The 14,468-nt window shown below is 40.2% G+C and overlaps 1 protein-coding gene across 6 annotated transcripts in view; it reads right to left on the bottom strand.

Annotated features, from left to right (window-relative positions):
- Positions 1–14,468, bottom strand: part of prex2 (phosphatidylinositol-3,4,5-trisphosphate-dependent Rac exchange factor 2) — a 110,524-nt gene that overhangs the window by 41,243 nt on the left and 54,813 nt on the right. For all 6 annotated transcript variants that reach the window (XM_058059627.1, XM_058059628.1, XM_058059625.1 and 3 more), the window contains 10 exons: positions 13,378–13,527; positions 13,172–13,313; positions 6,889–6,989; positions 5,111–5,214; positions 4,971–5,020; positions 795–870; positions 642–714; positions 426–568; positions 250–342; positions 36–184 (listed from right to left, as the gene is read on the bottom strand). In XM_058059627.1, coding sequence (XP_057915610.1) covers positions 36–184; positions 250–342; positions 426–568; positions 642–714; positions 795–870; positions 4,971–5,020; positions 5,111–5,214; positions 6,889–6,989; positions 13,172–13,313; positions 13,378–13,527 — 1,081 coding nt within the window. The remainder of the gene's footprint in view (positions 1–35; positions 185–249; positions 343–425; positions 569–641; positions 715–794; positions 871–4,970; positions 5,021–5,110; positions 5,215–6,888; positions 6,990–13,171; positions 13,314–13,377; positions 13,528–14,468) is intronic.

Raw genomic sequence — 14,468 nt, 5'->3', positions numbered from 1 at the left:
CGATGTGTGTTGATGTTCCGCACGTGAGAACTTACTCTCTGGGTTTGGTGCTCACCAGGACCCTGAGAGGTCCTTTGGTGTTGAAGCACTGCTGAAGGAGGACTTCTACGTCAGAGAACGGCCTGAGGAACACCGGGTCTCCGTTTATGGCGAATAGCTTCTTGCCCACCTCCAGGCCGGCCATCTTTTAATCACAAGAAACCATGTTTACTGTTTATTTATTCCAAATTAAATGATGTGTGTTGTCACCTCAGCCGGGGAGCCCTTCTCCACCGATTTGATGATAGGCACCCTGTTCCTCTCCTCCAGGGTGAAGCCGTAGCCTCCGTCGCTGGGTCTTATCTTGGGGGGGAAAGGAAACAAGGCTGATCACCTCACAGCTTGGGTAAATAAACCAAACCACCAGGAAGTAAGGGATCACTCACCAGTAGAGACTTGGAAATGACGTTCTCCACTATTTTCAGGTCATGCTTGACGGGCTTGTGTTTGGTGTTGGAGCCCTCCATCTCTTCGTCGGCGAAGAAGCGGAAGAGAAGAGGCTCGTCCTTGAATTCGCTCTTTTCCAGCACTAGGGGAAGTAGAGTAAATTGAAACGTGCTCCATTTTTATTTTTTTTTTATTTGATTCATTACTTAGTTTACCATGATGCATGAAACCATTGTCGCACAGCTCCACTCCCAAAATCAGCGCCTCCTCTCTCGTTTTGCAGTCCCCCTTCAAGAGACGGAGACAGCGGTCAAATTCAAAGCAGACACATCATTAGGTACACCCGCACACCGCTTGATAGTTCATACCTGTGCTATAAGCCAATCTATGAGCTTGTTGGCCATCACTACTGATTTGTAGGTCCTCAAATGGTAATCCTTGTCCCTGCAAAAATAAACATATGTCAACATGTATTAATAACTACAAACCATAAGAATAATACCGTAATAATGATCATAATTCATTCATTCATTCATTTTCTACCGCTTTTTCCTCACGAGGGTCGCGGGGGGTGCTGGAGCCTATCCCAGCTGTCTTCGGGTGAGAGGCGGGGTACACCCTGGACTCGTCACATATAGACAAACAACCATTCACACTCACATTCATACCTATGGACAATTTGGAGTCGCTAATTAACCTAGCATGTTTTTGGAATGTGGGAGGAAACCGGAGTACCCGGAGAAAACCCACACATGCACAGGGAGAACATGCAAACTCCACACAGAGATGCCCGAGGGTGGAATTGAACCCTGGTCTCCTAGCTGTGAGGTCTGCGCGCTAACCACTAGTCCGCCGTGCCGCCCAATGATCATAATAATAATGAAAATTCAAATAGTGATATAAATGTGCTAAATAAGTTGTGGACAATTGGTGCCAGCAAAACAACATTCCACTGAGCGGTGTTTGGTCCCTAGACCCCCCCCCCCCCCCCTCTCCCCCTTCATGTCCATCTCAGCCTGCCAGACTCCAAGAAACAGAGCCGTGACTTTCCCATGAACACGGAGGCCCCCCCTGCCCCCTCCCCGAGGGACACGCAAAGGCCAAATAATGGCCGACACGGGAAAGTCCACTAAACTACTGTGAGGACATGCAAATGTGTCTGCTAACGCCACACACTCTAGTGTAAGCATGGAGTATGGCGGACTCGTTTTTTTTTTTGTTTTGTTTGCTGCCGAGCTTCCTCTACACTGCGACATTGTGTTATGTAACCGTATGTGACTGAACAAGTACGCCAAAACTGTTTGGACCAGAAACAGAAAGTCCTCCCGCCCTCTCCCGCTGAATAGAAGAGGCTGTCAGGAGTGATAAATTGGGGGGTAAACTCCAGTCTAGTGGGCACCCATATGTCCAGCAAGAGGAAACAGCAGGTTGAGGGGGCGGCACAGGGAAAGGAGCTTGTTTTGTTTCCATTAGCGGTTGTAGTCAGCACGCTTTTGCACAAAAAAAAGACAATGTGACACAAACCCGTGAAACTTTGGAGGACAGTGAGACGAGGACAAAAGAAGAATCAATGGATTTGTAGTTTAAACCTGGTTAAAGGCCCAAATGGCTCAGCAATATGTTTATGCTAGTCATTGATCCTCTAGATGAAACAATCCCTCTATTAAAGAACCAACTGCAATAACGTGAGTCAAAGATCCTCTATGTGACGGGAGTGCTCTGATATTTTTAACAACTAACTGAGATAATGTTTTAAGGACACAAAGATTGTCAGCACGACAGAACCCCCCTGCTGTTGTTAAAGGACCTACTGCAAGTCAAAGATCCTCTATGTGAGACGAGCATCCTGATGTTTTTAAAAAAGACTAACTGCAATAATGCTAGTCAAAGATCCTCTGCACAACAGGACCCCCTTGCTGTTGTAAAGTACCGACTGCAATAACGCAAGTCAAAGATCCTGTATGTTAGAGGAGTACCCTGATGTTTTTAAAAAGGACCAACTGCAATAATGCTAGTCAAAGATCCTCTGTACAACAGGACCCCCCTGTTGTTTTTAAAATACATACTGCAATAACGCAAGTCAAAGATCCTCTATGTGAGAGGACCATCCTGATGTTTTTAAAAAGACCAACTGCAATAATGCCGGTCAAAGACCCTCTGCACGACAGAACCCCCCTGCTGTTGTTAAAGTACATACTGTAATAACGCAAGTCAAAGATCCTCTATGTGAGACGAGCATCCTGATGTTTTTAAAGGATCAACTGCAATAATGTCAGTCAAAGATCCTCTGCATGACAGAACCCCCCTGCTGTTGTTAAAGTACATACTGTAATAACGCAAGTCAAAGATCCTCTATGTTAGAGGAGTATCCTGATGTTTTTAAATGACCTACTGCAGTAATGCAGGTCAAAGATCCTCGATGTAATTAGGAGCATCATGCTGTTTTTAAGGATCAACTACAATAACGCTAGTCAAAGATCCTTTATACTGTATGACAGGAGTTATTTGCTGTGCTGAGGACCTGCAACAAAAACCCGAGCCAAAGATTGTCTATTAGACAGGAGCGCATATTCACTCTAATTTATGAGCAACCTTTACCGAACTGTCGGCATGCAGCCCCCCACGTGATCCCTGTGGGGGGTTAAAGGTGACCTGATCCAGAGCTTTCCTGGGATGTCACATCCAGCTCCGTGCCAGGAAATTCCCACCTAATTAGTTTGCTCCAATTAGAGTCTGGCATTCCCAGGCTGTGTGCTGCATTGTGCTGAGAACGCACCCACGCTCCTTAATGCTGCGAGCGCCAGTATAGTAAAAAAAAAAAAAAGACTGGCAGCCAGAAAAGAAGGTTTGTGCGTAAAGCGGTTTTGGCCCTGACATAAAGACACAAACAAAAACACACGCATGGAGAAAAAGCCGCCTTTAGGTTTTTAGCGGTTGGCTCCAATAGGAGCGGAGAAAGCATGGATGTTTGTTTTTAATTGGTGACTCGGCTTTGATGCGGCGAAGCATTCAGCAACCAAGCAAAGCATGCGTGCTAAGTCCAATAAAACTTGCCATTGTTTCCTCTATTGATTGGGACAATGTGATCTTTTAAGCAACATGTCATTGACTCAATGGATTGATGGGAATACTCTCCGTCACATAACAGATATTTATTCTTCTAAAAATGGGTTCATATTAATGTTAATGGGTCTTCAACCATAGAAGACGGCTGGGATAGGCTCCAGCACCCCCTGCAACCCTTGTGAGGAAAAAGTGGTAGAAAATGGGTTTTGTTGTAATGAGAAAAAGTGTGATGATAACCATAGAACCGTAAATTAAATGAATGACATTGATGTAAATATCCTTTGTATACACCAGCAGGCAGGCTGCACGGTGGTCGAGTGGTTAGCAAGCAGGTCTCACAGCTAGGAGACCAGGGTTCGATTCCACCCTCTGCCATTTCTGTGTGGAGTTTGCATGTATCCGGGTACTCCGGTTTCCTCCCACATTCCAAAAACATGCTAGGTTAATTAGCGACTCCAAATTGTCCATAGGTATGAATGTGAGTGTGAATGGTTGTTTGTCTATATGTGCCCTGTGATTGATGTCAGGAAGTGACGTCAGTGGTTCAGAGTTGCCTGTGTAACCTGTGTTATTATTATAATGTTATCATGCGGCGGCATGGCGCACCAGTGGTTAGCGCGCAGACCTCACAGCTAGGAGACCAGGGTTCGATTCCACCCTCAGCCATGTCTGTGTCGAGTTTGCATGCTCTTCCCGTGCATGCGTGGGTTTTCTCCGGGTTTTACTCCGGTTTCCTCCCACATTCCAAAAACATGCTAGGTTAATTAGCGACTCCAAATTGTCCATAGATATGAATGTGAGTGTGAATGGTTGTTTGTCTATATGTGCCCTGTGATTGTATATAACAGTATAGTGTATAAAAATATTGTATATAACAATATAACAGTCACTAAAGTTATCATACAGCAACTTCACACTCAAATATACAAACATGTACCAATATGAGTATATATATATATATATTTAAAAAAACTCTTTAAAAGTTTTCCCATACTGTATTGCATCTGGGAAACGCATTCATTGGGGTGCTGCAATGACGTTAGCCCCCTCTCTGGGCTCCTCAAATAAAGACACACATCATCAAAAGTATAACATGCAGATGTATTTACGACACTAAAACGGTCTGAAAGTTTCATGAATGTTAAGGAATGTTTTTGCCCACATTCCAAAAAAATGCTAGGTTAATTAGCGACTCCAAATTGTCCATAGGTATGAATGTGAGTGTGAATGGTTGTTTGTCTATATGTGTCCTGTGATTGGCTAGCGACCAGTCCAGGGTGTACCCGCACCTCTCGCCCAAAGACAGCTGGGATAGGCTCCAGCAACCCCGCAACCCCCCGTGGTAGAAATTAATGAATGAATTAATGTTAATGGTTTTTTTTGTAATGACAAAAAGTGTGATGATAACCATAGAACCGGAAATTAAATGAATAACATTGATGTAAATATCCTTTGCATACACCTGCAGGCTGACCTACCTGATGACAGGAGTGAAGAGGCTGTGAAGGCGACAGAAGAGTCGAACGCCCTGAGAAGAAAAACAAAGAAAGAAACACAATTATCGGCGTTGTGTTCGATGTCTTCATGAATGTCGTCCCGCTTAAGTCACTTTGCTTACCTTGGAGATGACGTCATGCATGTCGCTTCTCGGGTGGTAGGTTCCGTCGTCGAAGCGGAAGCGGTACAAGACGGGCTCGGGTTTAAACTGGTGTTTGTCCGTGACTATGTGACAACACGCACATTTCAATGAATTGTGCAAGTGTAACCATGTGTTAAGCTCTGGTTCGCTCTACTGCTTTTCGAATGGTGTTGACTTGTACAAGGCTAACCATGTAAAGTGTTTCACTGTAACTTGTGCTAAACTTTGGTTCTTCCTACTCCTTTCGGACATGTTATGTACGTCAACATAAGTTGTGTTAAACTCTGCTTCTTCCAACTCCTTTTCTTACATGTTGAAACATGCAACCATAACAATAAGTCCTTAAATTTAACTCGTGTTCTTCTCACTCCGTTAGGACATGTTGAATTGTCCAAGTGTGCCCATGTACATGTACTTCAAAGTAACTTGTGCTTCTTCCTACTCTTTTCAGACACGTTGGATTTTGTAAATGTAAACATGATGTACTTCAAGGTAGGTTGTGTTAAACTCTGCTACTTCCTACTCCTTTTCGGACATATTCAATTGTGCAAGTGTAATCATGTAAAGTACTCCAATGTAACCTGGATTAAACTCTGGTTCTTCCTACTCTTTTCCTTGAATTATAGAAATGTAAATGTAACCATGATGTACTTCAAATCAAGTTACGTTAAACTCTGCTTCTTCCTTGTCCTTTTCGGACATATTCAATTGTGCAAGTGTAATCATGTAAAGTACTCCACTGTAACATGTATTAAACTCTGGTTCTTCCTACTCCTTTCCTTGAATTGTAGACACAAAAATGTTAACATGGAGGACTTCAAATCAAGTTATGTTAACCTCTGCTTCTTCCTACTCCTTTTCGGACAAGTTGGTGCAAGTGTCAACATGTGATGTACTTCAAATGAAGTTATGTTAAACTCTGGTTCTTCCTACTCCTTTTTAGACATCATCAATTGGAGAAACATAAACATGAGATGTACATCAATGTAAGTTGTATTAAACTCTGCTTCATCCTACTGCCTTTTGGTCAGGTTAAATTTTGTAGGTGTAAACATGATGTATGTCAAATTAAGTTTTGTACAACTCTGGTTCTTCCTGCTGCTTTTCGGACATGTTGAATTGTGTAAGTGTCAACATTAAGATATGCCTTTATTCGTCCCTCAGTGGGGAAATTTGTGATGTACTTCAAATTAAGTTAAACTCTGGTTCGTCCTACTCCTTTCCTTGAATTGTAGAAACGTAAATGGAAACATGTTGTACTTCAAATCAAATTACATTAAACTCTGCTTCTTCCTACTCCTTTTCGGCCATGCTGAATGGTGCAAGTGCCAACATGTGATGTACTTATATGTACGTTTTTTTAAGCATGTTCAAAATAAATCAATCCACAAGCATACAATGTACATTGCATTGTTTTCCACGTGTTTTTAGTGATGCGGGGAAGCAATAAGGCCCCCTAGACTGATTTCGTTGTTAGGAAGACAGAAAAAAATAAACAAGAAAAGGTTCATACACTAAACTGACTTGTTAAAGCACACCAAACATGCACAAACTATTAATATATATTAATAGCCATAATCCCTTACCTAAAGTGTCTGAAGGGAGGGTTTAAATGATGAGAGACCTGCTAAGACATAAAACAAGTGGAGGTTCTGCAGAGTGAGTGTGGCAGCATGCAGCGTGCTCGTTAGATGCGGTTAGCTTAGCAAATGACATGCTCTAGCACAAAGTTAGGCTGAAGGGAATTAGTTACCCACCATGGTGGATGATGCCATTCTCCAGCAGAGCTTGACCCAAGTGGACCCCTTCCTCCGGGTTGCCAGTTTCACCGATTTCCATCAGCCAGGAAACAAATTCACTAAGAGAGAAAAAAAAAAAAACACTGTCAACTGTTTTAAATAGCTATAAAACAGACACCATAAACCATGATATACTTTCATGTATTTGATCTATAACGCTCCCTTCCAGATTTTTAGATCCTTAAATGACAAATAACACATATTTCACTTTGTTTAAATAGCCGTAAAACTGGCTATATTAAAACCATGAATAAAACCCATCTTTCTTAAATCTTTTATTTTCTTTTTGTTTCATGTTTTTCATGTCTTTCATTTCACTACCAGACATATGTTTTAAATAGCCATAAAAAAGCCTATATCAGGGCTCCTCAATTACATTTGTCCAGGGGCCAGAATTTTTTTTTTCCCCCGCAGCCACTATGAGGGCCAGATGGTGTCATTTTAAAATAATAATAATAATATTTTGTACTTTTAGTGTATTTTTTCATGTTTTTTTTTATTATACTGTGCTGTGTAGTATAAAAATAGCTCATTAATTAAAATACTTTGATTATTATTATAATAAGAATTAATATTAGTAGTTTTTTATTCAGAAGAATACATATGCCTTATTTACAGTTACAGGCTTTGTGTGTTTTGTTTACTAAACTTTGTTTATTCTCTACACACAAAGCAACACCGTCAACTATGAAGGGATTTAAATAGGTCCGAGGTGAAACTGTCAAAAGAAAACATTTTCCTGTTTAATTCCCAACTGGGAGGAGGAAATAAACTAAATCCCAAAAACAACAAACAGCGTGTAATCCTGTGATGGACCAAATGAGCTAAAATGTCTAAATTGTCCATCATTTAGTGAGTGGCCCGAGAGAAAGAGGGCTATCTGATGACGTTCTTAATGTTGCGTCTCTCCATGCAAAGCAAATAAACACTGGAATTCAGAGCTTCCCGACATTGCACGCTCTTCAAGTAAAAGAAAAACACGAGTCTGCAGTTATGTTAATTTGTCAACAGGAAAGGGGACACGGGAAGAGGAGTTCAATTCAAAGCAACGGCGATATTTATACAAAGGCGTGGTTTATTCCATCCAGACGTTAATACGTTTCCATTTTGTTGATACATTGTTGTCGAAATATATACTGAGATTTTAAGGTATTACATAATTAATATGTTTCCATTTTGTTGATACATTGTTGTCGAAATATATACTGAGAAACTAGAAGGTGTCAGGCTAAAGCTAAGCTAGCTGATTAGCTAGATGATAAAACAAAACAATAACACGTGACCACATTCTCATAATAGTAAAAATAGACTTTTTTTTCACGTTAATTTAAAACTTTATTCTCAAAATCGTAGATTTTTTTTCCCCCAATATGGTCCTAGCACTCTGTTGTACAAAAACAAAAACAGAGATGCCAAGCAATTCTCATGTTTAAGCTAACCTAGCTGATTAGCAAGTGTAGCTTTGTAGTTACACAGGCAATATTCCGGTTTCTGCAATATCACATATGAAAATTTACCACAAAAAGAGACTTAAATAACAAAATTTTAATCGGTTTTACAAGCTAGCTATTTTTGTATAGCTTTTCAAGCTAGGCTAGCAGGTTAGTGACTGTTGCGCCATAATTATGGACTCAATATTCATTAATTTCAGCTTTTAATAACATGAATAACAATAATAAAGGCCGTGCTTATCGAGTAATCGTACATACAGTGACTATAAGCGATAAAAGCAGAAAAATTTATGTTTATTGCTGGTTTTAAGTGGAATGATGCTAGCTAATTAGCTTCAATCCAAGCAAACGGCTTCATAAGACATCATAAGACATTACCTTGCTTCTCGTGTCAGGCTAAAACTAGGCTAGCTGATTAGCTAGCTGATAAAAACGAAACAATAACACGTGACCTCATTCTCATAATAGTCTGACTTTTTTCACGTTAATTTACAACTTTATTCTCAAAATTATAGATTCCCGCCCCCCCCCCCCTCCTAACATGTCGTACAAAAACTAAAACAGAAATGCCAAGCAATTCTCATCCTTAAGCTAACCTAGCTGATTAGCGATGATGATGTAGCTTTGTAGTTACACAAGCAATATTCCGGTTTCTGCAATATCACATATGAAAATTTACTGCAATACAATTGTGGTATACAAAAAATTTACACAAACAATAAAATTTTAAATCTGTTTTACAAGCTAGCTATTTTTGTATAGCTTTTTAAGCTAGGCTAGCAGGTTAGTAACTGTTGCGTCATAATTGTGGACTCAATAGTCATTAATTTCAGCTTTTAATAACATTAATAACAATAATAAAGGCCGTGCTTATCGAGTAATCGTACATACAGTGACTATAAGCGATAAAAGCTGTTTATTTTGTTTAATTAAAATTTAATTAAAAGTGTTTAAATTGTTTATTGCAGGTTTTAAGTGGAATGATACTAGCTAATTAGCTTCAATCCAAGCAAACGGCTAATTTAACAGAGCTAGGAGAAAGTCAGTGTTTTGCAAGTCAAGTCTGAAATAAAGACTTGCACATCCAAGTCAAGTCAAATCCAAAAAGTCATATTTGCTAAAAATTGGAGTCCTTACAAGTCATGTTACCTTCCATCGGTCATCGAGGTGTTAGCCCAAAATGTCTAAAACAGAAGCCGCCGTACTTTCTCACTGTGTAAACCTCTCTCTCTCTCTCTCTCTCTCTCTACCACGTTTGATCCTTTAATCTTTTTCGCTGACAGATCCATTCCTCCTGCAGACCGCCAGCGATGCGGCGGTGTCTGCGAGGGCCAAAAAGGTTCCCCGAAAACCACCGCGCCGTGTAAACTCTGCCACAAGTATGTCCGACTTTGGGCTTATAAAAATAACAGAAGTGGAATTGGAGTCATTATTACGCAGTCATAACATGCATGTGAAATGTTTTGTTCTTATGTTGTTGGCTTTTCTTTTGTTTATATATTTTTTATTTTTTTTTTTACAAGTAGCAGCTTTAAATATCAACAAACCACAACGCCTTAAGAAAATGTTATTTCAAATCCTTCCCAAATGGCAGCGATTCATCACCGTCTTAAAATAAGAGCACGTTTTGCGAGGAAAAAGCTCCTTGACTACAGACAAATGTTTGAAGGTTTGAGTCCAACTTTGATTTACGACACGGGAAGCACGTTGTTGTCAACTGCAACAGCAGGAGCGCCGCTTTTCAAAATAACAAGAGTGTGAGTGTGAGGTTTGACTTGCTTTGATTCATCTCAGCGTTTGTCGTGCACCAACTGATTTGACGCTCATCCTTCTTATTGGACGCTTTTGAAGACTTCTATCAGTCTGAAAACGGCATTTTTAAAGCTTTGGGACTGCAGCGATTAGCATTGAGAGCTATTATCCAGAAATGCTGAAAAAATGGAAGAGAGGTGAGCCTTCCCTGGAGTGGCTGGCCAACCAAGAGGTCACAAAAGACCCTGCAACAACATCCAAAAAAACTGAACAAAAAGAACACCATAGCAACAGTAAAACATGGTGGTGGTAGTGTGATGGTCTGCTACAGGGCCTGAAAGACTTGCTGTGATTGTTGCTCTCTACCAAAAAATCCTAAAGGAAAATGTCCGGTCATCTGTTGGTGACCTCAAACTGAAACCAAAGTGGGTTCTACAGCAGGACAATGATCCGAAACACCCCAGGAAGTCCACCTCTGGTCACAAAAGACCTTGCAACAACATCCAAAGAACTGCAGGCCTCACTTGCCTCAGTTAAAGTCAGTGTTCATGACTCCATCATAAGGAAGATCACTTCTGAACACAAAGAACATCTTTTTGGAACGCTCCATTTCAGAAAAAGATCATCATAGCAACAGTAAAACATGGTGGTGGCAGTGTGGTGGTCTGAGGCTGTTTTGCTGCTACAGGGCCTGAAAGACTTGCTGTGATAAATTGAACCATGAATTCCGCTCTCGGCCATCTGTTGGTGACCTCAATCTGAAACCAAAGTGGATTCTGCAGCAGGACAATGATCCAAAGTCCACCTCTGGTCACAAAAGACCCCGCAACAACATCCAAAGAACTGCAGGCCTCACTTCCTCAGTTAAGATCAGTGTTCATGACTCCATCATAAGGAAGACATTGGGCAAAAATCACTTCTGAACAGAAAAACACCCAAAGTTGAACTTTTTGGAACGCTCCATTTCAGAAAAAGATCATCATAGTAACAGTAAAACATGGTGGTGGTAGTGTGATGGTCTGGGGCTGTTTTGCTGCTACAGGGCCTGGAATACTTGCTGTGATAAATGGAACCATGTTCATGACTCCATCATATGGAAGACACTGGGCAAAAGGAAACATCCAAAAAGAACAAAAACAAAAAGAACATCCCCAGACCTTTAGAAAAACACCCAAAGCTGAACTTTTTGGAACACTCCATTTCAGAAAAAGATCATCATAGCTACAGTAAAACATGGTGGTAGTAGTGTGATGGTCTGGGGCTGTTTTGAGAGACTTGCTGTTATAAATGGAATCATGAATTCCACTCTCGACCAAAAAATCCTAAAGGAAAATGTCCGGTCATCTGTTGGTGACCTCAATCTGAAACCAAAGTGGGTTCTGCAGCAGGACAATGATCCAAAACACCCCAGGAAGTCCACCTCTGGTCACAAAAGACCCTTAGAAGATCACTTCTGAAAAAAAAGAACATCTTTTTGGAACGCTCCATTTCAGAAAAAGATCATCATAGCAAGAATAAAACATGGTGGTGGTAGTGTGATGTTTTGAGAGACTTGCTGTGATAAATTGAACCATGAATTCCACTCTCGACCAAAAAATCCTAAAGGAAAATGTCCGGTCATCTGTTGGTGACCTCAATCTGAAACCAAAGTGGGTTCTACAGCAGGGCAATGATCCAAAACACCCCAGGAAGTCCACCTCTGGTCACAAAAGACCCTTAGAAGATCACTTCTGAACAAAAAGAACATCTTTTTGGAACGCTCCATTTCAGAAAAAGATCATCATAGCAACAGTAAAACATGGTGGTGGTAGTGTGATGTTTTGAGAGACTTGCTGTGATAAATTGAACCATGAATTCCACTTTCGGCCAAAAAATCCTAAAGGAAAATGTCCGGTCATCAGTTGGTGACCTCAATCTGAAACCAAAGTGGGTTCTGCAGCAGGACAATGATCCAAAACACCCCAGGAAGCCCACCTCTGGTCACAAAAGACCCTTAGAAGATCACTTCTGAACAAAAAGAACATCTTTTTGGAACGCTCCATTTCAGAAAAAGATCATCATAGCAACAGTAAAACATGGTGGTGGTAGTGTGATGTTTTGAGAGACTTGCTGTGAAAAATGGAACCATAAATTCCACTCTCGACCAAAAAAACCTAAAGGAAAATGTCCGGCCCATCTGTTGGTGACCTCAATCTGAAACCAAAGTGGGTTCTACAGCAGGGCAATGATCCAAAACACCCCAGGAAGTCCACCTCTGGTCACAAAAGACCCTTAGAAGATCACTTCTGAACAAAAAGAACATCTTTTTGGAACGCTCCATTTCAGAAAAAGATCATCATAGCAACAGTAAAACATGGTGGTAGTAGTGTGATGGTCTGGGGCTGTTTTGAGAGACTTGTTGTGATAAATTGAACCATAAATTCCACTCTCGACCAAAAAATCCTAAAGGAAAATGTCCGGTCATGTATTGATGACCTCAATCTGAAACCAAAGTGGGTTTCAGTAAAAACATGGTGGTGGTAGTGTGATGTTTTAAGAGACTTGCTGTGATAAATTGAACCATGAATTCCGCTCTCGACCAAAAAAACCTAAAGGAAAATGTCCGGTCATGTATTGATGACCTCAATCTGAAACCAAAGTGGGTTCTACAGCAGGGCAATGATCCAAAACACCCCAGGAAGTCCACCTCTGAATGGCTGAAGAAGAAGAAAATGAAGGAAAGGAGCTTCATGCTGGAAAAGCCTCCAGTGTGGCCGAATGACAACAATTCTGCAAAAATGAGTTAGCCAAAAATTCCTCCATCTTTCTATGTTATTTGATGATCATAAGCAGCAAGCACCGCAAAAGCTTCTCCACCGCAGGGGAGCCATTTTGGCGTATAACGCTGTGATTTATTTAACAAGTGTGCCCCCCCCTGACAGCACACACATAACACTTCAATAATTCACGACCGAGTGGACTGATACTACAGTATAAAACAACACAGTGTTATCATTCCGTATTTAACTTGATGCACCACAATGTCTCAGGATGCTTACCTTCCCAAGAAGCACTTAGGGAATGTGCTGAGTTTGCGTTTACGGTCCTTAATGAGGTGTCCCTTACTCATGAGCTGGTAGAGCTTCTCCCCCTTCTCGGACACCATCAGCCACGTGTCCTGCTCCATGCCCAGCGTCAGACCTACACACAAATACACAACATTAAACATTGTTGTTGTTGTTGTTCTTTTTCTTCAAGAACATACTTTTTCTACGCTCCCTCTCCTTCATGATGGCTTCCAGCCACTCCTGCTTCTCCTCAGGCGTCTTGGCCATACAGACGAACCATTTGTTCTTGGCCGTGTTGTGGATCTTCCAGCCGTTGTTGACGATGTTGCCGCTGCTGTGGTAGTCGGCTGCCAGAAGAAGAAGAAGAAGAAGAAGAAGAAGGAGGAGGACATTAAAAAAAAAAAGGGTTACATGACTAAAGATTGGGAGCGGTGATAGCGGCCCCCGCAAAGCACAGGAAGCTGTAGAGAATGGACGACAGTTATCTGATGCCTGAAGACATTTTTTTTTTTTGTACAGTAGAAAGCAGAGTGGGCTCGTCTCCAAACACAACAGCCAATGTACAGTCTTTGTTGACTGTGTTAACATAATCCTTATTGATTACAAATTCTGTCCTTTAAGTACTCTCATTATCAATAATCAGAAGAGCAGTCAAAAGTTTTAATATGAGAAAAAAAAATTACATTTTACAAGAATAAAGTTGAAATATGATGCCTAATTATATTAGTTTCACAAGTAAAGTCACAATATTAAGGATTTAAAGAATTATTTGTATGGAAATTAAGTCCAAATAGTGGAATAGAAAGCAATGTTTAAATAATATTTTAATGATGACGTATTTAAATAACATTTAAAAAAAATCCCCCCAAATGTTGTAATTTTATGAGGAAAAAAGTAAAAATATCACAGAAATATTTCATGAAAATAATGCCACAATATTATATTAATATGAATTATTATTAATATTAAATATTTTAACTAACAGACAAATATATATTTTTATGAGTTAAGCTGTAATAGTAAGTATTTTTAAAAATACTGTGATGAGAATAAAGTCATAACATTACAGAAAAAGAATAGTCATAATATTGTAAGAAAAAAGGGAATAAAGCCATAACATAAAAAATATATACAAATATCAGAAAAATGTATAGCTGCAGGAAAATAAAGTAGCAAAATTACAACAAAAAATAGAATTTACTGAGAATAAAGTAAATAAAAAAGTAAATAATATTAAAAACAAAGTTCCACAAAAAAAAAACATATTTAAAAGTTGACAGAAAAAGGT

The sequence above is a fragment of the Doryrhamphus excisus genome, chromosome 21 (assembly GCF_030265055.1).
Source record: "Doryrhamphus excisus isolate RoL2022-K1 chromosome 21, RoL_Dexc_1.0, whole genome shotgun sequence".
NCBI classification, from domain to species: domain Eukaryota; kingdom Metazoa; phylum Chordata; class Actinopteri; order Syngnathiformes; family Syngnathidae; genus Doryrhamphus; species Doryrhamphus excisus.
The sequence above is the reverse complement of the archived record's forward strand: the minus strand, read 5'-3'. Positions and strand labels throughout refer to the sequence as shown.